At 45.2% G+C, this 23,462-nt stretch overlaps 1 protein-coding gene across 4 annotated transcripts in view; it reads left to right on the forward strand.

Annotated features, from left to right (window-relative positions):
- The window catches only part of syne1a (spectrin repeat containing, nuclear envelope 1a), a 177,455-nt gene extending 156,224 nt beyond the window's left edge, over window positions 1-21,231 (forward strand). For 3 of the 4 annotated variants that reach the window (XM_047801923.1, XM_047801920.1, XM_047801921.1), the window contains 15 exons: window positions 1-33; window positions 816-998; window positions 6,133-6,270; window positions 7,391-7,582; window positions 7,934-8,243; window positions 8,359-8,427; window positions 9,937-9,995; window positions 11,627-11,753; window positions 12,339-12,538; window positions 13,317-13,517; window positions 14,975-15,103; window positions 15,303-15,515; window positions 17,577-17,669; window positions 18,098-18,156; window positions 20,217-21,231. The exon at window positions 1-33 is cut by the window's left edge and continues 118 nt beyond it. In XM_047801923.1, coding sequence (XP_047657879.1) covers window positions 1-33; window positions 816-998; window positions 6,133-6,270; window positions 7,391-7,582; window positions 7,934-8,243; window positions 8,359-8,427; window positions 9,937-9,995; window positions 11,627-11,753; window positions 12,339-12,538; window positions 13,317-13,517; window positions 14,975-15,103; window positions 15,303-15,515; window positions 17,577-17,669; window positions 18,098-18,156; window positions 20,217-20,478 — 2,268 coding nt within the window. In that variant the 3' untranslated portion in view covers window positions 20,479-21,231. The remainder of the gene's footprint in view (window positions 34-815; window positions 999-6,132; window positions 6,271-7,390; window positions 7,583-7,933; window positions 8,244-8,358; window positions 8,428-9,936; window positions 9,996-11,626; window positions 11,754-12,338; window positions 12,539-13,316; window positions 13,518-14,974; window positions 15,104-15,302; window positions 15,516-17,576; window positions 17,670-18,097; window positions 18,157-20,216) is intronic. The other variant, XM_047801922.1, reaches the window with a different exon arrangement.
- The last annotated feature ends 2,231 nt before the right edge of the window (window positions 21,232-23,462 follow it).

Raw genomic sequence — 23,462 nt, forward strand, 5'->3', positions numbered from 1 at the left:
ACTGTCGCTAAAGAGGAGCTGAAGAAGTTTGAGGTAAACAGATGCGAGAAACAGCAGAGAGCAGCTAAAAAAATAAAAGACTTTAAGTTTCTAAACTGAAAAAGCTGGGACACGGTGGCTTAGCGGTTAGTACGTTCGCCTCACACCTCCAGGGTCGGGGGTTCGATTCCCGCCTCCACCTTGTGTGTGTGGAGTTTGCATGTTCTCCCCGTGCCTCGGGGGTTTCCTCCGGGTACTCCGGTTTCCTCCCCCGGTCCAAAGACATGCATGGTAGGTTGATTGGCATCTCTGGTAAATTGTCCGTAGTGTGTGTGTGTGTGTGAGTGAATGAGAGTGTGTGTGTGCCCTGTGATGGGTTGGCACTCCGTCCAGGGTGTATCCTGCCTCGATGCCCGATGACGCCTGAGATAGGCACAGGCTCCCCGTGACCCGAGAAGTTCGGATAAGCGGTAGAAAATGAATGAATGAATGAATGACCTGAAAAAGTTTTTTTTAAAGAAAAATGGTACTTAAAAGAACATCAACTGACATCATCACAAAGCACTGAAGCATGGAAGGAGAATAAAAATGGGAAAGAAAATTAAAATTAAAAGTAAAATTAAATTACTATTTTATGTACTATTAAATTTACTATTAATTTACAAGAAATTAATTTACAATCAATCGCATGTCATGTTTTTGTCATCTGTTGCTATAGAAACAAGCCAATTAATGTTCTGACCAATCAATCAGAGCACAGAATGCACTATAGTACAATTGTGTGTGTGTGTGTGTGTGTGTGTGTGTGTGTGTGTGTGTGTGTGTGTGTGTTACAGGCATTTCAGAGGCAGGTTCAGGAGTGTTTAACTCAGCTGGAGCTCATCAATAAGCAGTACCGGAGGCTTGCTCGTGAGAACCGCACCGACTCGTCCTGCAGCCTTCGCCAAATGGTGCATGATGGGAACCAGCGCTGGGACACGCTGCAGAGGAGAGTGGCGTCCATCCTGCGCAGGCTGAAGGTGACTGTACTGAACAGCATCACGTCACCACAAGAACAAAGAGAAAAGAAAACAAAGGCTGTGTTTCCACCACACGCTACAGCAGCACCACACGCTACAGCAGCACCACACGCTACAGCAGCACCACACGCTACAGCAGCACCACACGCTACAGCAGCACCACACGCTACAGCACCACACGCTACAGCAGCACCACACGCTACAGCAGCACCACACGCTACAGCAGCACACGCTACAGCACCACACGCTACAGCACCACACGCTACAGCAGCACCACACGCTACAGCAGCACCACACGCTACAGCAGCACCACACGCTACAGCAGCACCACACGCTACAGCAGCACCACACGCTACAGCAGCACATGCTACAGCAGCACCACACGCTACAGCAGCACACGCTACAGCACCACACGCTACAGCACCACACGCTACAGCAGCACACGCTACAGCAGCACACGCTACAGCACCACACGCTACAGCACCACACGCTACAGCACCACACGCTACAGCACCACACGCTACAGCAGCACACGCTACAGCAGCACCACACGCTACAGCACCACACGCTACAGCAGCACACGCTACAGCAGCACCACACGCTACAGCACCACATGCTACAGCAGCACCACACGCTACAGCAGCAGCACACGCTACAGCACCACACGCTACAGCACCACACGCTACAGCAGCACCACATGCTACAGCAGCACACGCTACAGCACCACACGCTACAGCAGCACCACACGCTACAGCACCACATGCTACAGCAGCACCACACGCTACAGCAGCAGCACACGCTACAGCACCACACGCTACAGCACCACACGCTACAGCACCACACGCTACAGCAGCACCACATGCTACAGCAGCACCACACGCTACAGCAGCACACGCTACAGCAGCACCACACGCTACAGCACCACATGCTACAGCAGCACACGCTACAGCACCACACGCTACAGCAGCACACGCTACAGCAGCACCACACGCTACAGCACCACATGCTACAGCAGCACACGCTACAGCACCACACGCTACAGCACCACACGCTACAGCAGCACCACACGCTACAGCAGCACATGCTACAGCAGCACACGCTACAGCAGCACCACACGCTACAGCACCACATGCTACAGCAGCACCACACGCTACAGCAGCAGCACACGCTACAGCACCACACGCTACAGCACCACACGCTACAGCAGTACCACATGCTACAGCAGCACCACACGCTACAGCAGCACACGCTACAGCAGCACCACACGCTACAGCACCACATGCTACAGCAGCACACGCTACAGCACCACACGCTACAGCAGCACCACATGCTACAGCACCACCACATGCTACAGCACCACAAGCTACAGCAGCACCACATGCTACAGCACCACAAGCTACAGCAGCACCACATGCTACAGCAGCACCACACGCTACAGCACCACACGCTACAGCACCACACGCTACAGCACCACAAGCTACAGCAGCACCACATGCTACAGCAGCACCACATGCTACATCAGCACCACATGCTACATCAGCACCACATGCTACAGCACCACAAGCTACAGCAGCACACGCTACAGCAGCACCACACGCTACAGCAGCACCACACGCTACAGCACCACACGCTACAGCAGCACCACACGCTACAGCACCACATGCTACAGCACCACAAGCTACAGCAGCACCACACGCTACAGCACCACATGCTACAGCACCACATGCTACAGCAGCACCACATGCTACAGCAGCACCACATGCTACAGCAGCACACGCTACAGCACCACACGCTACAGCACCACACGCTACAGCAGCACCACACGCTACAGCACCACACGCTACAGCAGCACACGCTACAGCAGCACCACACGCTACAGCACCACAAGCTACAGCACCACATGCTACAGCAGCACCACATGCTACATCAGCACCACATGCTACATCAGCACCACATGCTACAGCACCACAAGCTACAGCAGCACACGCTACAGCAGCACCACACGCTACAGCAGCACCACACGCTACAGCACCACACGCTACAGCAGCACCACACGCTACAGCACCACATGCTACAGCACCACAAGCTACAGCAGCACCACACGCTACAGCACCACATGCTACAGCACCACATGCTACAGCAGCACCACATGCTACAGCAGCACACGCTACAGCACCACACGCTACAGCACCACACGCTACAGCAGCACCACACGCTACAGCAGCACACGCTACAGCAGCACACGCTACAGCAGCACCACACGCTACAGCACCACATGCTACAGCAGCACCACACGCTACAGCAGCAGCACACGCTACAGCACCACACGCTACAGCACCACACGCTACAGCAGCACCACATGCTACAGCAGCACACGCTACAGCACCACACGCTACAGCAGCACCACACGCTACAGCACCACATGCTACAGCAGCAGCACACGCTACAGCACCACACGCTACAGCACCACACGCTACAGCACCACACGCTACAGCAGCACCACATGCTACAGCAGCACCACACGCTACAGCAGCACACGCTACAGCAGCACCACACGCTACAGCACCACATGCTACAGCAGCACACGCTACAGCACCACACGCTACAGCAGCACACGCTACAGCAGCACCACACGCTACAGCACCACATGCTACAGCAGCACACGCTACAGCACCACACGCTACAGCACCACACGCTACAGCAGCACCACACGCTACAGCAGCACACGCTACAGCAGCACACGCTACAGCAGCACCACACGCTACAGCACCACATGCTACAGCAGCACCACACGCTACAGCAGCAGCACACGCTACAGCACCACACGCTACAGCACCACATGCTACAGCAGCACCACACGCTACAGCAGCACACGCTACAGCAGCACCACACGCTACAGCACCACATGCTACAGCAGCACACGCTACAGCAGCACACGCTACAGCAGCACCACATGCTACAGCACCACATGCTACAGCAGCACACGCTACAGCACCACACGCTACAGCAGCACCACATGCTACAGCACCACAAGCTACAGCAGCACCACATGCTACAGCACCACAAGCTACAGCAGCACCACATGCTACAGCAGCACCACACGCTACAGCACCACACGCTACAGCACCACACGCTACAGCACCACAAGCTACAGCAGCACCACATGCTACAGCAGCACCACATGCTACATCAGCACCACATGCTACATCAGCACCACATGCTACAGCACCACAAGCTACAGCAGCACACGCTACAGCAGCACCACACGCTACAGCAGCACCACACGCTACAGCAGCACCACACGCTACAGCAGCACCACACGCTACAGCACCACATGCTACAGCACCACAAGCTACAGCAGCACCACACGCTACAGCACCACATGCTACAGCACCACATGCTACAGCAGCACCACACGCTACAGCACCACACGCTACAGCACCACACGCTACAGCACCACACGCTACAGCACCACACGCTACAGCACCACACAGATTCACACACGTACAGAGTTATCATGTCCTCATTAGCAGGATTAGCCATGCTAGCAAGCCTCAAACAGCTGCAGTTAACTAGCTAAAGACTGAACTGAACATTTAAAACCAAGCTAGCTATCAGGAGGCATGTTTTAAATATGGTGTACTTAAGACACGTAGCTAATCAAACTAGTAAGCTAGCTACGCAACATTAGCTATGCTATCCCACTGCATACAGCTAAAGTTAGCTAGCTAAAAAGTACTAAGCTGAAATTATAACTTTAGCTAAACTAGCACAATAGGTCATTTTAGTAAGCATCAATGAGTGCAATGTAAATTAAAAAAAAAAAGTTTAGCAAGCTAGCTAACATGAGGTATATTAAAAGTCAGAGCCACACAGCTAAGCAAGCTAGCTATCATTTACACTATTAGCTAACCTTCAGCTAACTTCAGGGCTGTCAGGTGTCACACATCGAGAGTGACAGTCACGCATTTCGGTCACGTTCTCCCGACACACATCATATTTCTCACGCAGAAAAACTTTGACTATTTATCATATATTTAATAAGCCGCAGCGCCCAAAATGTATCAGTCCGCACCGCTGTCTCTATGGAACCGGGCAGGAACCAATCGCGTCTCCCCTGGAGCTCTTTAGTCGAGCCTGACACTTATCAGCCAATCAAAAAAAAAGAGGCTACACAACAGCCAATCAGAAATTAGCACTATTGTATCTGGGTAAGATTTAATGAAACAACCAATGAAAAAAAAAAGACACATTCATTAGTGAGGGTATTTTCGATGGTCGGTTTGAACAAAACCTCAACACGAAACAGTTTGTCTCTGGACGGGACATTGTCCTCAATCATGTCCCTAAACATGTCTGGGCTTGTGCTGAACTGTTTTATATGGGAGCAACATTACACATGATAAAGGGGTCAAAAAAGGCAACAAACACTTAGAATAAACACCAGTCACAGTCTCTCTCTCTCTCTCTCTCTCTCTCTCTCTCTCTCTCTCTCTCTCTCTCTCTCTCTCTCTCTCTCACACACACTCTCTCTGTCTCTCTCTCTCTGTCTCTCTCTCTCTCTCTCTGTCTCTCTCTCCCTCTCTCTCTCACACTCTCTCTCTCTCTCTCTCTCTCACACACACTCTCTCTCTCTCTCTCTCTCTCTCTCTCTCTCTCTCTCTCTCTCTCTCTCTCTCTCTCTCTCTCTCAGTGAGTTAGCTGAACACTGTAATGAAACTCGATCATGTTCTAAAGTAACAAGCTAGGTCATTTTAGTAAAACCAAACTTTAGCAGCCTGCTAACATGAGGCAGGTGTTAAGTATTACATATGTAAAGCTCATAACCACATGGTTAAGTGGGCAAACATTAAAATATTAGCTAGCAGTAAGTTAGCTATCTCTCATTAATAATACATGATGTAATGGAAAGTTCACTAGCTAACAACAAGCTAGCTGTTATCATTCATAATAAGCAAGTTTTCTAGCTTGAGTTCGCTCTGATACTCAAGTTGGTGGCTGTTGTGTGAAAAGAAATCATGCTGGCTGATTAAAAATCATCTGTGATTAATGATGGTTGATTAGAGTAACATTGCTGTAGATATATTGTGTATAGAGTCGAGTTGAGTGGAGTGATGAACGTGTCGTCCTGCAGCACTTCATCGGCCAGCGTGAGGAGTTTGAGACGATCAGAGACGGAGTTCTGGTGTGGTTGACGGAGATGGACCTGCAGCTCACCAACATCGAGCACTTCTCAGAGTGTGACGTTCAGGTCAAGATCAAGCAACTCAAGGTGAGGAGTGTGTGTGTGTGTGTGTGCGTGTGTGTGTGTGTGTGAGAGAGAGAGAGAGAGAGAGAGAGAGAGAGAGAGTGTGTGTGAGAGTAAGTGAGTGTGTGTGTGTGTGTGTGTGTGTGTGTGTTTGGTGTTGTGTGGTGTTGGGTTGGTTGTTTTAGAGAGAGAGCCAGATAGATTGTTTAATAATTCAAGTGGATTGTTTTTTTTTTTTTTTTTATTTTCATTTTTCTATCATCTTCTTATATTTTGTTTTTTGTTTTGACTGTATATCTTTTTTTTACTTTATCATCTATTTTTTTTATCTTTATATTTTTTTTTAGTTAGAATTTGTTTTTTTTTTTGTTTTTTTTTTTTTTTTTTTTTGATTTTTTTTTGGTTTTTTTTTTTACTCTACTCTCTCTCTATGCTCTATCTATATCTATATCTCTTTTCCTCTTCCTTTATGTTTTGTTTCTCTTACTTTCTTTTTTTTAATTTATTTTTTTTTTGTTCTATTTTTTTCTATTTCTGTTTTTATCTATTCTTTTTATTTTTCTTTCTCTATTATTTTTTTCTTTCTCTCTTTTTTTGTTAATTCTATATTTTTTATCTTCCTTTTTTTTTGTTTGTATTCTCTCTTTCTGTTTGTTTTCTCTTTCTTTTATTTTCGTCATTTCTTTTGTTTTTCTCTTTACTTTTGTTTTGTTTTTTCCTTTACTCTCTTTCCTTTTTTTTCCTCTTTCTCGTCTTGTGTGGATAGTGAGTGTGTGTGTGAGAGTGAGTGTGTGTGTGTGTGTGTGTGTGTGTGTGTGTGAGTGAGAGTGTTTTACATTTATTTTTCAGTTTATGACCCAGTCCAGTAATAAGCTCCACCCCTAAACTGCACTAATTCAAAGGCTTGTGAGTGGTCAATAGAGGGCACTAAAAATTACACACTGCCCCTTTAAACATGTGATAAAAGAATTCTTTAAATGTAAATGCTTAGATTCAGCATTTAAGTTTTTTATTTATTAAAATGTTTTTATTATTTGCATTTGTATAGTTTATATTTTTGTGTGTGTTGTGTCTGCACGCGCACGTGTGTGTGTGTGTGTGTGTGTGTGTTGTGTCTGCGCGCGCGTGTGTGTGTGGGTGTCAGGCGTTCCAGCAGGAGATTGATCTGAACTCGGTGAAGATCGGGAGCGTGTTCAGTCAAGGTGAAGCTCTGATGGAGAAGAGCGAGCCTCTGGACGCTGCTGTAATAGAGGAGGAGCTGGACGAGCTGCAGCGCTACTGCAGGGAAGTGTTCGGACGCGTCGATCGATACTACAGGAAGCTCACGCGTCTGCCGGTGAGGCGAGGCGGCGTTACATTCTGCTTCTTTTCACCACATTTAAAATTCACCTTCAGACTCAATTTTTTCCTAATATAAGTCAATACCTGCTAAAGCTCTCCGTATGGGATCCATATAGCTGCACTGTAACTATAAAAGGATAAAAACTACCATGTGTCCTTATTTACTACATGTAAAGAAAACGAATGGGAATGTCGGACACTTCGGGACACAAGTCCACCTTCACCAGCACGGTTCCGAACACACAGGGTGTTTTATTCCTTACTTATTTTTCCCAGCAAAGTAAATTCTGAGCTCTGAACCAAGCCGTTAAACCTGGACGTTTCTTCCGTGTCATTTTGTCCACAGCTGGCTGATGACGAGTGTGACGGATCAGATCGGGAGTTTGACCTCGATGGCTCAGGTGAGCTCTCTGACCTCCAGTGGGAGGAGGGGAACTCTTTACCCAGCACTAACAGCCAGACCCCCTCTGTGAGTCCGGCGCCGCTGCGTGCCAACTGCTCGGGTCGAGAGACTCCGGCCAGCGTGGACTCCATCCCCTTAGAGTGGGACCACGACTACGACCTTGAGCCCATGGGTGGTACCATGTCATCGAAGAAGAGGGGGCAGGGTGATGAGGATGAGGATGTTGGTAGCAGCTCTACAGCAGCTCTCAAAGGTGTGTGTGTGTGTGTTTGTGTTTATGTATGTGTGTGTTAGCGGTTACATATCCACTCTGCCGCTGTATTAAATAAAAGGCTGGTATATTCTGTCGTGTATCTCTGTCTTCACAGACGTAGTGATTCCCGAGAGTCCTGAGGCTTATATAAAACTGACAGAAAGCACACTGAGGTCCTCCTCTGGTACGCACCCGGTGCAAGCGTGTAGAATTAAACACACTCACGTGGCATCGTCTCCGGCACGCTGCATGCGGTTCATGCATGTTGCTTTAGATTAAATCTCATCATTTCCATGTTGCCATATCTGTCCAAAAATACACCGGATCGCACTCTTCACATTTCTGTCCTCTTGCATTTGACTCATCTAATAGTATTCGTAATAAAAATAAAAACACGCTTTAACTAACAGTCTCATCATGATTCCATAACGCTCGAGCTTGTGGACGGGTGAAAAGCGCGTCTGAATTAAATGATGAAGAAGGATATGTCGCGCTTCTCGGTCTTGTACGTAAAGACAAGAAGCACTTTTAATCATTTTCCAGGAAAATAAACATAAGGGGTTTTTACACCTGGACACTTCCTGTGTTTTCTGTGATCAGATATCTATCCGATGGTAAAAAGACCAGGTCTAAATGCCCTCCGAGACGTTTTGGAGATGGATATAAATCCGATGGTACAAACCCCTTCAGGAGGAGGTCTGGGACGCGTTTCAGATGAAACTGGACAGGTGTAAATACATGTGGTTGTTCAAGCCACATACGTCAGCGCTGTACTCCTCCCAAACGGAAGTACGTCACTCGCGGGTGATCTTTCACCCAGGCGTCTCGTCGGGGCTTAAAACGCGCTGCTGCCGCCAGCGAAAATGCAGCAAACAGTAAACGCTGTTTTCGGTAGCAACCGCATACACCAAAGCGTGTTCCATTTCAATTACCCTGGAAATGAGGTAAAATATATTAGCATATTGGGCGAGAGTAGAAAGATGGGATCGATATCCGATTCGCCGAGACGCATTTATGTGGCCTGATGTAAACGGAACAGTTTTAACAAATCAGATAGCTATGGGATCAGAGACGACACACGAAGTGACCGGTTGTAAAAAGGCCCTTAGATGAAGCTGAAGTACAGTAAATGAAAAACACTGCATACTTTTGATTTTGTATAGTTACATTTAATGTTGTGGAACTTTTCATGTTTGTGTTACACAAGCTTTAGACAGTTTGACAGAACTTTCAGTTTCACTTTAAAGTTAACGAGGAATTAAAAACCCACAAACTCTGTGAAACATGTAAACCTGCCTGTTACAAAGCTCTGACACCGGAGACTCCTTCCATTAATAAAGCCTCCTCACAGAAAACATACACACTTATTATTTTGTATTTTATTTGGGAGAATCTGCCATGTGAATGAGCTGTCGCCATAGAAACAGCACCTACAAGTTTCTGTGAGTGAGCCGTTACCATCGAAACCGCATCTTACTAATAATGTCAGAGCTGCTGTTATAGAAAACGAATCAACAGCTTTGACCCATAAATCTGATTTGTTACTAATTCAGCATCATCTTTCTTCATTAACATCATTTAAAGCTAAGACCTGCATCCATATGGCATGTAAAACCTTAAACCTCCTCGTGTTTTTCTCCCTCAGCGTGGTTTATTCGTTCACACGTCTTTCTGATGCTTTATTCCCTCGCAGGTGACTCGGCTCGTAAGGTACTGGACCTGGACAGCCATAACGCCTCGTACAGTGGTTACGTAAGTACACTTTAGCAGTCACTTTAGATCCAGGCCGAGGCTGTGAGGCTGTGGGAATTATTTAGTCTAGACCAGGGGTCGGCGACCAGCGGCTCCGGAGCCGCAAGTGGCTCTTTCATCCCTCTGCTGCGGCTCGCTGTAGATTTGGAAAATAAATATTTAATTTAAATTTAGTTTATTTTAGTTAGTTTGAAAAAAAAATTTAATTCTAAATCCTAAGATCATGATGCTCTTGTAACATTAAAATAAACCGTGTTTCGTTTGTTTATCGCTCAAAATACGCGTCATAACCGCCGACTTGCGAAATCCGACACAGAAGCGGACGCGTTTTTGGTTCGCTGCAGCCGGAAAGTTAAAATGTCGATGTCATGAATACGAAGAGGAATCGATTAGACACTGAACGTTTTATTTGAACGTAACCTTCGACCCGGCGTCTTTTTTGTTCAGGTTAGTTCAAACGGTTCATAATATTTTTGTTTGCTTGCAGAAATAACATTTCGTTTACTCTTTAGCAGTTCATTGATTTCATAAATACAACACACTACAGATTTTTTCTACACTTTCCATAAAGGTAAAGAACGATATATATGCGGCGAAACGGGTCCTAATGGCTCTTTGAGTGTTTGAAGGTGCCCTTCCACACAGAACCGTTTTTACTTGTATCTTTTGATATGTGTTAGGTCCATACGTGTTTGTGTTGTGTCGGGAATGTGAAAATGACCTGCTACCTCCCCGGTCAGCTCTAGCCACTGAAAAGAAATAAGGTCAGTTAGAAAAGCTGCTCAGTGTGATGTAGAATTGATGGAGCTCATTACTATTCATGAGCTCTCCCACTCGAGACCACGCCCACAGAATTTGTCTAGCTGAGTGAGTTTCCTATACGGCAAGGATGGCTGAACATCAGTATACCCGAAGAAGCCGTTCTGTCGCAATTCCAGGTGATTGTACACAAATTTCCTTTAGCCTAGGCTACTTATTGCGTAGGTGAATGAATAGTCATGCTCTCGTATCCTAGCGGTTAGCCAATCAGAGCCAAGCAGCATGGCTCATTGAATATTAATGAGAACCGGCGCAAATCGAGCCGAGACTTCCTGCAGGCTTTCTATACCACACTAGAATGGCTTGAAACAAGGTAACCGAGGCGTTTTTTTCCACAAAAAAATGTTAGAGAGTCCATTGTAAACGTCAGACATTACCATTCAGTAATGAAATACGTGTGGCAGGGCACCTTTAAGGCTGCCGACCCCTGGGCTAGGAGAATAAAATGTTGAATAAACTGGAGGATATCAGGCGTTCGTAGTGAAGTTATACAGAGTTATACATCATCGAAACCAGCAGTTGAACTAATTCAAATTTGGGTTCAATCCAAACAGGTGAAGGTCACGCCAAAGTTCAAGTGTCTGAAATAGATTTTCCTCAATAACTTCCTTCCTGTTTTTCTTACACCTTAAAGCCTCAGATGAGACTGACAGGCACTCAGTAAACAGATATGCTCCACTCGAGTCCTACTCGTTTTCCATCCAAAACCGGACCTGGAAGTACAGGTCGGCTCTTCCGCACGCTCTTGTCTGAGGTGTGTGTGTGTGTGTGTGTGTGTGTGTGTGTGTATGTGTGTGTGTGTGTGTGTGTAGATGCGTCTGATGGGAGACTGCCGAGACAGTTTAAGCGCTCTGAAGAGAGCCGAGGGAGAGCTGGAGGAGGAGGAGAGCGACCTGGCCGGATTAAACAACCCTGAGACCGCAGAACCACAGAACACAGGTTCCGATCACACACACATCAGTTCACAGCTACTTCTACAGGAACCGGAACCTATTCCAGAACTCAGGATCAGGATCTCTGCACATGCAGCCCAGTTTTATTACCTAATCTTTTTAGTTACCGCTCTAAAGTTCTGAAAAACAGGGAGTTCAGAGGTGGAGCTTCTTGGCAAACGTTCTAACAAACCGCTAACATGTCGGTTGGCTGCCGTGTTTGAGTCATTCCCATGAGAAGTTAGCGGGTGTGTGTCGTCACACTCCGACCTCACAGACGGATGTGGTGACCGTCAGCACGCTTACAGTCCTGTAGAACAGAAGTGAAGAAAACAATAACCACCTAACAGAAGAAAGCATCTCGCAGGGGTTTGAAAAGTGTGTTAAACGTGTAATATTCAAGCATCTTTACATCCAGGGGTTTTCTTACTGCTCTTTTTAGCTGGAGATCATGTGACTTCATCCTGTCTTCTTATTGGTCGGTTTTTAACCCGGATTTCCAAATTCTTTCCTTTTTTTAAGCTGTTGTTTTCCTGACGTTTTTACACTCAGGGTGTAAAGTCTTGGTTTTTAAAACTGTTTGACTCTGTAGGTGTGATCAAGCGCTGGGAGCTCATACAGGCTCGGTCCCTTAACTCCAGTGAAGACTTGCTGCTACGGCAACAGCTGACCTCTGACCTGGAAAATATGGAGGTGTGGCTTAGTCATATAGAGGAGGAGTTGGCTGAGCTGAAGGGGAGGAACTTGAGCACAGATATACACACTATTGACCAAAGGATAAAAAAACTCAAGGTGGGTGTGTGTTTGTGTGTTTGTGTGTGTGTGTGTGTGTGTGTGTGTGTGTGTGTGTGTGTGTGTGTGTGTGTGTGTGTGTGTGTGTGTGGGTGTGTTCACATGTCTGTAGTATGAAAGATATTAGATGCGAATGTAACTTAAAACTGAACCTCACTGACCTTAATACACAGACCCTGACCTCAGTGACCTGCTTTACACTTCTGAATAGATACATGAGTACATAATATTAATATTAATAATAATATCAGTAATAATAATAATAATAGTGATAATATTAATAATAACAATAATAATAATAATAATAATAATAATGATGATGATGATGATGATGATAATGATAATTGTGATGATGATGATGATGATGATGATGATAATAATAATAATGATTATAATATTAATAGTAATAATAATAAACATGATGATAATAATAATAATAATAATAATAATAGTAATAATAATAATGATGATGATGATGATGATGATGATAATAAAAATGAGCCAATAAACAAAGTTGCTAATATTAATGAAGGACTTTGAACTGAATGAAAATGAACAAATAAACAAACAAAATAACAAAATAAATGATATTAATATATATATATATATATATATATATATATATATAACATAAGTAACGACCTTACCATGAATGAACAATAAATAAACACATTTTAATAATAATCATAACAAGTCAAAACCTTAGAATAAAACAACAATAATAATAATCTGAACACGTACACTCACACTTCAGTATACCTGGTTCTCTGTATCTCAGGATCTACAGAAGGAGGTCGATACCCATAAGCCCACAGTGCTGTCCATCAACCTGAGCAGCGTCAGGCTCGTCCAATCAGACGGCGAGGAGAACAGGAAGCTGAGGAGGAGGCTGAAAGAGATGAACTCTCGCTGGGACAGACTCTGTAAAGCTCTGCAGCAGTGGAGAGCAGCGCTACAGGACGCGCTAATGCAGTGCCAGGTATACGTGCACACACACAAACACACACACACACACACGTTTAATTTGTATGTTTTTTTAGCTTTAGTGTCAGGCTAAATCTTATAGGACGTCTACGAAACAACAAGTTCGTTCCCGTTCTCACAGAACTCCACCAACAGCATCTCCTTCAAGATGTTAGGAATCAAAACCCCTCACTGTTACAAAGCACTGACACTGGAGACTCAGCTCCTTTTGACCAATCGGTATTCTGTTACCGTGTGACTCACGCTAGCACTTCATTTCACTCATCTTCTACCGCTTATCCGAACTTCTCGGGTCACGGGGAGCCTGTGCCTATCTCAGGCGTCATCGGGCATCGAGGCAGGATACACCCTGGACGGAGTGCCAACCCATCACAGGGCACACACACACTCTCATTCACTCACACACTCACACACTACGGACAATTTTCCAGAGATGCCAATCAACTGGGGGAGGAACCCAGAGTACCCGGAGGAAACCCCCGAGGCACGGGGAGAACATGCAAACTCCACACACACAAGGCGGAGGTCTTTACAGAGCATAAAAGGTTTATTCCTAAAGTGAACGTCATGCTCTGACACCGGAGGGTGTGATTAAGAATCATCATGAACACCGGAGAGACTGATTAAAAATAATGTCCTTCCCACAGTCAGATACAGTCAGTTGGAGTTGTGTAACCAGGAGCTCCCGAGCAACTCATAAATTAGCTCATCATCCGAGTTCATTATAGATTCAACCGAAAGCTTTAAATACTCCCTGATGGAGATTCAGCATACGTAGAATGTTATTCTGTGTATTGAATAAGAGATTGTTCTCCTCAAAGTCCACATGGAGTTGGCATCTTCTATTTGAATGTCCGAAATCAACGTACCTCCAGAATCCAACTGGAGCTGCTACGTCTCACAAGGTGACGTGAAAGTGACGTGACATACGACTAAGTATGGTGACCTCATACTCAGAATTCGTTCTCTGTGTTTAACCCATCCAAAGTGCACACACACAGCAGTGAACAAACACACACACACTGTGAACACACACCCGGAGCAGTGGGCAGCCATTTATGCTGCGGTGCCCAGGGAGCAGTTGGGGAGGTTCGGTGCCTTGCTCAAGGGCACCTCAGTGATAGTATTGCCTGCCCGAGACTTGAACCCACAACCTTAGGGTTAGGAGTCAAACTCTCTAAGCATTAGGCCACGACCTCTCCCAATGGTTGATGCCTCTTCTCACTGAAGGTCCGAAATCTTCAAGAAATGGATCACAAATGTAGCTGACACAATGTGTAGATGTTAGAAAAAGAGAAGCAAGTGGAGAGGAATTAGCATAGCTGCTGTTCATGATATTAGCAAGCACTTGATGATAATGTGAATTTGAATGCTAAGCTAGTTCGGCTAGTTGGCACCTTTTTTGTCGTGTGTGTGTGTGTATCACTGATATTCGTGTGTGTGTGTTCACAGGAGTTCCACGAGCTGAGTCACGGCCTTTTGCTCTGGTTAGAGAACATCGACCGAAGGAGGAACGAAATTGTTCCCATTGCGGCGGAACTGGACCAGCACACACTCCGAGCTCGATACAAAGCGTTAGAGGTAACACACACGTACACAAGCACACACACACACACACAAACACACACACACACACACACACAGGGACACATTTGTGTGACGCAGGACGCTGTGGGTGAAGTGGATGGAATCAAACTCAGGTGGGCAGTGAGTGACGTGTTTGTGTGTGTGTGTGTGTGTGTGTGTGTGTGTGTGTGTTTGTGTGTTTGTGTGGGTGTAGCAAATCGAACAGGAGTTGCGGGAGACGGAGCAAAGTGTGAGCAGCCTGCAGGAGCTCTCAGTGCAGCTGCTGGTGCAGGCGCAGGGCGGCGAGAGTCTGGAGGCGCAGGAGAGAGTGCACGTCATCGGGAACCGTCTACGCCTGCTGCTCAACGCCGTCAACTCTGACCTCCAGCTGCTGCAGAGACGACTCCACGCCTCGGGAGACACACACGTCAGTCTTTAAAACAATTATAACTCAAACATTGTACAATGTTTATTGTGTATTTTTTAGTATTAATATTTTAGTTTTAGTCTTCTGGTTTTTTGTAGTTTAGAAGGTCTCAGGGTTAGGGTTAGGGATAGGGTTAGGGTTAGGGTTGGGGTTAGGGTTAGGGTTAGTTTAGGGATAGGGTTAGGGTTAGGTTTAGGGTTAGTTTAGGGATAGGGTTAGGGTTAGGGTTAGTTTAGGGATAGGGTTAGGATTAGGGTTAGTTTAGGGTTAGGGTTAGCTTCACTGACCTTCATCTAAGCTCTTTGGCTCCATGAAATATTATTTATCATTTAGGTTTTAAGATTTTTGGACTGGGAAGCACTCTGTAGCCCACATGGAAACCACACTGACAGTCAGACCCACTGCATCACATACTTTCCCATTAACAAGCCCTGGGTAACTCATGAGATAAAAGCCCTGCCGAATGAAAAGAAGAGGACATTTGGATCAGGGGATAAAGAGAACCTGCAGAGAGACCAGAAGGCACTCGGGGAGAAGATGATCAGTCATACAAAGGTTATAGGAGGAAACTGGTTTAGTGGCTTTGGCAGAGTAACACCAAGTATGTGTGAAGGGGCTCAAAGCTACAGGCCTGGATGGTATCAGCCCCAGGTTACCTAAGGACTGTAGGATAGTTAGGCACATTTTCATTCATTTATTTTCTACCGCTTATCCGAACTACCTCGGTCACGGGGAGCCTGTGCCTATCTCAGGCATCATCGGGCATCGAGGCAGGATACACCCTGGACGGAGTGCCAACCCATCACAGGGCACACACACACTCTCATTCACTCACACACACACACTACAGACAATTTTCCAGAGATGCCAATCAACCTACCATGCATGTGTTTGGACCGGGGGAGGAAACCAGAGTACCCGGAGGAAACCCCCAAGGCACGGGGAGAACATGCAAACTCCACACACAATCTCTGGAAATTCTGGAGAAAATCTTGAACTTGTGGAAGACTTCCTCTTCTGTCACTCTGGATAACGGCATCTGTCAAATTACGCAAATGTAAACTTTTTATCTTGTCCCCGTTTCCAAGACAGCACGTCCCAGTAAGCCTAACCTCTACAGCCCTGCTGACTTGACGTAACACGTTTACAGTTTTCTTGTAGTTGGCCAACAGGTTTGCACACATCTCAGGAGGTTTTGAGGCTGATGTTTGGCAACTCCACACAACCTTCAGGGCCCAGCAGTGTCAGCTTGTTGGACCTGGGTCTTAAAGTTACTTCTCCAGTGCATTCATTATAATCCAACTGGCACTTTAGAGGGTGAAGCTGGAAGAGGCAGGAGTTGACCGACACCTGTCAGGGTGGACCATTGACCATCTCACCAACAGACCACAGTGTGTGAGGCTTCAGGACTGTGTGTCTGATGTGTTGGGCTGCAGCATAGGGATCCCCCAGGGTACGGTACTCTCACCTTTCCTGTGTATTAAACCCAATACACATTGGACTTCAGATAGAACTCCGAGGACTGTTCTCAGGAAGGTCATTGCAGACTTTGCCAACTGGTGTGAGATCAGCAACCGCACATCAGTGGCAGTAAGACAAAGCAGATGCCGATCGACTTCAGAAGGAAAACGTCCCACTTCTCACGAGTAAACATTCGGGGTTTGAATATTGAGTTAGTTAGAGAGTTTTGAATAATAAACTGGACTGGACAGACAACATTCAAGCCCTAAATAGGAAAGGCCAGTGTCACCGTCACCTACTGAGGTCCTCACGTTCACATTCTTGCTTCCATTTGTTAATGTAAACGAATTGAATTTTCCTAGTGGGAAACTCGTATTATTTATCCAAAACAATAAAATATATTGTTTAGAGGCCAGAAGAGTACGCAGTCACCGATGGCTTCTAAATATTCAGCTGTAGACGGTATAAGTTATACATGTCATGTCATTATCACCAGGGAAATCACAAATGGGTATCAAAACAGAATAACAAAATCCAGTGTCAGTGTAAAAGGACGCGTCGGAAAAGCGACTCAGTTTCCTGACATCTGTTGCCTCACAGGTGCCATGCGTTTGGCCCGCGGTCGACGACATGGACACGTCTGGATCGGTCAGTCCGGTATCGGTGGTCAGCGTGCCTGTTCACCATCACACGGTAATCACATCCATCACCTCTTCTGATGATTTGTCGGTGGTGGGATTCGATAAGTAACCCGAATTTTAGACTTCCTGCATGGACGCTTCGGAGCAAGAAAACCCTGGCTTTCCACCTCAGACTTAAATCCTGACAGAGTTTAATCCTGTCTGCTCTGGAAAGCCAGCTTTCTTGAAACTTTTTTTTTTTACACAATTTCATCCTCACTTTGCTGAGTTCCTTTGCTTTTATTATTATTATTTATTTATTTATTTTGCTTCGGTTCTTATTGTATGATGGTATGATGGACAGCCAGCTTTATGCCTCTGCTTGTGACCACAAGCTTTGTCCTTATTTGCTTGGACTGAAACATTCTTTCTTTCTTTTTTTACCTTCCTCTCCTCCCTCCCTCCCTTCCCTCCCTCCTCCTTTTGCTCATTGCACAACAGCTACGGAGCAAATGTAATGTGTCAGGAGCAGGATCCTCAGCCAGCCTGCCGCACCACAGGTATTTCTCTCCTGGACTCTAGAACCAAGAAGATAATGGGGAGGATGATGATACAACAGACACACACACACACACACACGCACACACACACACACACACACACACATTTCACATCAGACACGTCACGTCAAACCTCAAACGTCCACATCGGACACGCTTTGTAACGTTGTCTTTTTATCGAATCTCCACGTCAGGGGTTTTTAAAGCCATGCTTGTTTTTGCATGAGCACACATTATTAAATGCTTTTTCATTCGCAACAACAAAACTCACACACCATCTGAAAAAAAAAAATTCTGAATCGTGACAAGTAACAAGAACTCGTTTTCCAATGCAGATACTTTTTTGTGTGTTGCTAAATTTCTCCTCTTTACTTTTTTAATAATTAATTAAATTTAAAGTTAATCGAAACTTTAGTAGATTGATAGTTTGAGGGATCTCTCGTAGTGATACATTCTCCCTGCCAAAACCATGCCTACTTTGTGCCACGCCTACTGAGCCACACCCACTCTTAGCCACACCCACTCTGAAATATGCCCACCCTTATCCAAGCCCACTCTGTGCCACACCCAATGTTAACCATGCCCACATTGTACCACACCCACTCTAAGCCACGCCCATGCCTTGCCCTGCCCACACTTGGCCATGGCCCACACTTAGCCACACCAATTCTGTACCACACCCACTCTGTGCCGTGCCCACTCTTAGCCACACCCACTCTGAAATATGCCCACCCTTATCCAATCCCACTCTGTGCCACACCCACTGTTAACCATTCCCATGCTGTACAACACCCACTCTAATCCACACCCACTCTCTGCCCTGCCCACACTTAGCCACACCAATTCTGTACCACACCCACTCTGAGCCACGCCCACTCTGCACCATGTCCCCTCTGAGCCACAGTGATCACACACTTCTCATTACCTCATTAGCTTCCAGTATGAAAGTATCCCAGAGTTCGCAGTCTCTCTTCATCTGTAAACCAGTTTTGTCTGCAGTTATGTAGAATCATAGCGTACAGTCACCACATCTCTTCAGGAACATGTCTGGTGTGAATTGGCTTCAACACTCCAGATAAAACATGAAGCAGCGACCCCACATTCTAACACCTTCTAACACATTATAATGACTTCTAACATATTATAACAGCTTATAACATATACGATATGACACATAACACATTAGAACACAGGAGAAAATTCAGCTCGGTCACCTCGGTCACTTCATAGTCCTGATTGCAATTTTTTTTTTTTTTTTTTACCATTTTCACCATGTGTTCAAAGCACATACACACACTGCCCACTTTATTAGGAACAGCTACTGTACAGACACTCTCATGCAGTCAATCAGCCAATCATGTGGCAGAAGCACAACACAATCTCAGACGGATACACGGCAACGGCTTCAGGTCATTTTCACACAAATCAAAAAGCATACAGTCTTTATTTTGACGTTTGATTTGAACGTGACCCGAAGCTCCTGATGCGTATGTGCATGAGTTTGAGTCACGCCTTGCTGTTCTGAAACCTGATCAGTCTGGCCGATTAACTGCATCGACAGCTAGGTGCGTAAAGTAGCTGTTAATTATAAAGTGGTCAAACAAGAAGCTGCTAAAACACCTCCTCTGATTGGTTAATGCTACTCCAGGTTAATTATTAAATAACTCCCACTTTATAATAAAGGTTCTTAAAGTGGTTTTAATTCCAGGCCAATAAAAAAGGTAGAGGATTTTGCTGTTCTGTTCAAATCATTGTTTGAGGGTTTAAGTTAAATAAGAAGTAAGTGACTTGAATTAAATAAAGTTGTCCACCAGAAAAACTGTAATTCCAGAAAACGTCCAGAAATTGTTTGACTACAATTTTCCTGAACACGAGTTCAGTGTTTATTAGTTTATATTTAATGTTTTTTTTTTTGAAAGACATTTTTATTCCCTTGTAGTTTTTTTTCAGTTGATTCTCATGAAAACCAGACTGAATTGTTACAGTTACTGAATTTCTGTCAGTAAAGTTCATTTCTGTTTTTTTCTGATGAGAGTTAACGCCGTCGGTCTCGTCTTCAGGTCCCGCAGGGTTTCTGCGTGCGCTTCCTCTCGCTGTGGTTCCTCCGCGCCACACGGTGGCGCTGCTGCGGCTCGCCGCCAGCCCTTCCTGCTGCGGGTCCTGCGGGCGGCTCTGCCTCTGCAGCTGCTGCTGCTGCTCATCGTGGGTTTGGCGTGTCTGGTGCCCATCACTGAGGACGATTACAGCTGCGCCAACCACAACAACTTCGCCCGCTCCTTTCACCCCATGCTGCGCTACACGAACGGCCCCCCGCCCATCTGAGGTACCCCCTCATCCCACCCTCTAAATCCCGCCGCCTCGCCCTGACCACCACGCGTCCCTCAGGAGGCAGGACAATATAAAGTGATCTGTATTAGCCAAAGTTGAACATTTGAATATAATCCATGTACAGGTGAACACCGCTGCTATTTTTATTTTTTATTTTATTTTTTTACTATTTTTTTATTTTTAATTATTGATCACAATCAGTGTAGCGACGATCGGCTCTGTAGCCGAAGCCCGAACGGGATCCTTTTGGGAAACGGGACAATGAAGAAGTCAATCAGATTTTCTAGCACTGACTCGAGCGTATTTTAAGGTACTGCACTTAAACCGTCCGGCGAAGCGGCGACGTCGTTCGATTCCTTTGTGGAAATTATTTTTTCATTTTAAACGATTGTATTTGAGATACGAAAAAGCTATATAAAATTTCACTTCCGGTGATTTTGATAAGTATTAGATGCCCTTCATGATGTATTTATTTGTTTTTCGTTTTTTTGTTTTTTTTTTCAATTTATTTAAAAAAAATTTTATCTTTCCTCACGGCATGCGGTTGATGCGTTTTTTTTTTTAACACTAAAACAATCACTGATAGTTATGTGTGTAAGAGCAAAGCTTTTTTTATTTCTAAATACTAGTAGTTCACTAGGTTGCTAAAAAAATGTTTAAAACATCAAGTATGAAATTGTCAGTGCTTATTTATGAGTGTACAGTTTACTAACACTGACAGTAAAGGTTTCATTAATATATACATTACTTATGTGTGTGTGTGTGTGTTTTTCCTCACCGACCTGTACGTGGCTGCCAGTCAAGTTACACGTTATAAACAACTGAAAACACGAAGCTTCGATCCGACGAGGTTTGACCTTCACCCGGTAACTGAGCGCTCCAGCGATCGGCCGTCGGAGCCGCTCGAATCTTCAGCGTGGTGTGATATAAGACATACGTTAGTTCGTATAGAACACGCAGAAGACGGAAAAACAGAACGGATCTAAAGATCACCATTCGAGTAATAACTTAAATTAGGTTATAGCTTAAATTATAAATTAGGACCATTTGTTAACGCTTTGGTTCACAGATCCTTAACTACAGATTGTAAATTATAAGAACACAGCACACACTTTATACAGCTGAATTTTGCACCATACTGCAACAGCGGTGTATATATATATATTTTCTTCCGCTGTGTCATTTATAGGTACTCGTCTCTATGACGTTTCTGCTCTGTGTCGGAGATGTTTACATTTACATTACATTTATTACATAGGGGGACACGGTGGCTTAGTGGTTAGCACGTTCGCCGCACACCTCCAGGGTTGGGGGTTCGATTCCCGCCTCCGCCTTGTGTGTGTGGAGTTTGCATGTTCTCCCCGTGCCTCGGGGGTTTCGTCCAGGTACTCCGGTTTCCTCCCCCGGTCCAAAGACATGCATGGTAGGTTGATTGGCATCTCTGAAAAATTGTCCGTAGTGTGTGTGTGTGTGTGTGTGTGTGTGTGTGTGTGTGTGTGTGTGTGTGTGTGTGTGAGTGAATGAGAGTGTGTGTGCACTGTGATGGGTTGGCACTCTGTCCAGGGTGTATCCTGCCTCGATGCCCGATGACGCCTGAGATAGGCACAGGCTCCCCGTGACCCGAGAAGTTCGGATAAGCGGTAGAAAGAGAATGAATCAATGAATAAAAAACATTTCTAACATACAGATGTTAGAACATCTCTAATATGATCGGTCACCAACGTAATCCCTACACCATATAGTCTCAAATATCTTAACCTAGAGACAAAGTGAAGGTTTATAATGGAGCAGATTTTTCTTACTGGACAACCAATCACAGTCTTCAAAAGAATGTGTCACCTAGTAACAGGTTAAGCTCCGCCTCCTCTCGAAGATAAAAGTTGTAGTACTTTCCGATCTCTGATGTTTCTTCTGGTTGGTTGGAACGAAGACCTGCACCGACGCCGGCTTTAACAGGCTTAGAGATCATGAGGTACAGAGAGTCACTTGACCTTTTGCATCTGAGTAGAATTTCTCTTACCTGGCCTGTGTTAATTCTGTGTTAAGGCATTGCACACAGCTGGTTTGGAAACATCTGGGAGTCTCCCAGGAGGAGCTGGAATCTGTGTCCTATGATCGACTCACATGATGCACTTTTTTTGTACCATCCATGATGCTCTTAAGTCGATCAGAATTCATTTGGTATTGAAACAGATTTATTAAACACAAGGTGCTTGTATGTAAAGATGATGTAAAGTTGATGATTAGTGAAATTTACAGGACTGCAGTTCAGATACTATGCAACATTCATCAGCTCTTTTTTACACTGTTTTTTTTTTCCACTGTACAGTTTTACTTTGTTGCTTTTCAGGAGGTCCGACAGGCTTTAGGACCATGTAGTGTCCTGAAGGAGGCTTCTGAAGGGGTACAGTAATGTCACTTAAAGGTGGGGTCTCTGTTGTTTGAAAGCCATAGTTGACATTTGAAATCACCAAAACAAACACGCCCCTGACCCAAACGGGTCCCACCCCCGTATCGATAGCTCCGCCCACACATGCATACGTAACCCAGGCGACTAATGGAAAGAAACGTGTCTTTATCATAGCTGAAGGGAAGAACGATACTACGGTGGCCGACAAGTGCAAAACAAATGAACAAATCCGAAAACACAACACTTGAAAAGACAACCTGGAAGAGGTTGGTATAGTTTGTGATTGGAACACGTACCGATCATTGGACAAGACACCTGTCACTCAAAGGTATACATGAAGTTCAACAGTCTGCGCAGGGAAAAGTTGGAATGGGTTACTGTGGATTCATTTGTTATTTACTTATATTTAAATGGAGAACTTTACACATTGCACATAAGACTCCATACCAGTATATCTTGAGTGACAGGTGTCTTGTCCGATGATCGATAAGTTTCCATTCAAAAACGATACCTACCGTTTCCGGGTTGTCTGACTTGTCGTTGTGTTTTCGGATTTGTTTTCAGATTT

This window comes from Tachysurus fulvidraco, chromosome 16, assembly GCF_022655615.1.
Source record: "Tachysurus fulvidraco isolate hzauxx_2018 chromosome 16, HZAU_PFXX_2.0, whole genome shotgun sequence".
Classification (NCBI taxonomy): domain Eukaryota; kingdom Metazoa; phylum Chordata; class Actinopteri; order Siluriformes; family Bagridae; genus Tachysurus; species Tachysurus fulvidraco.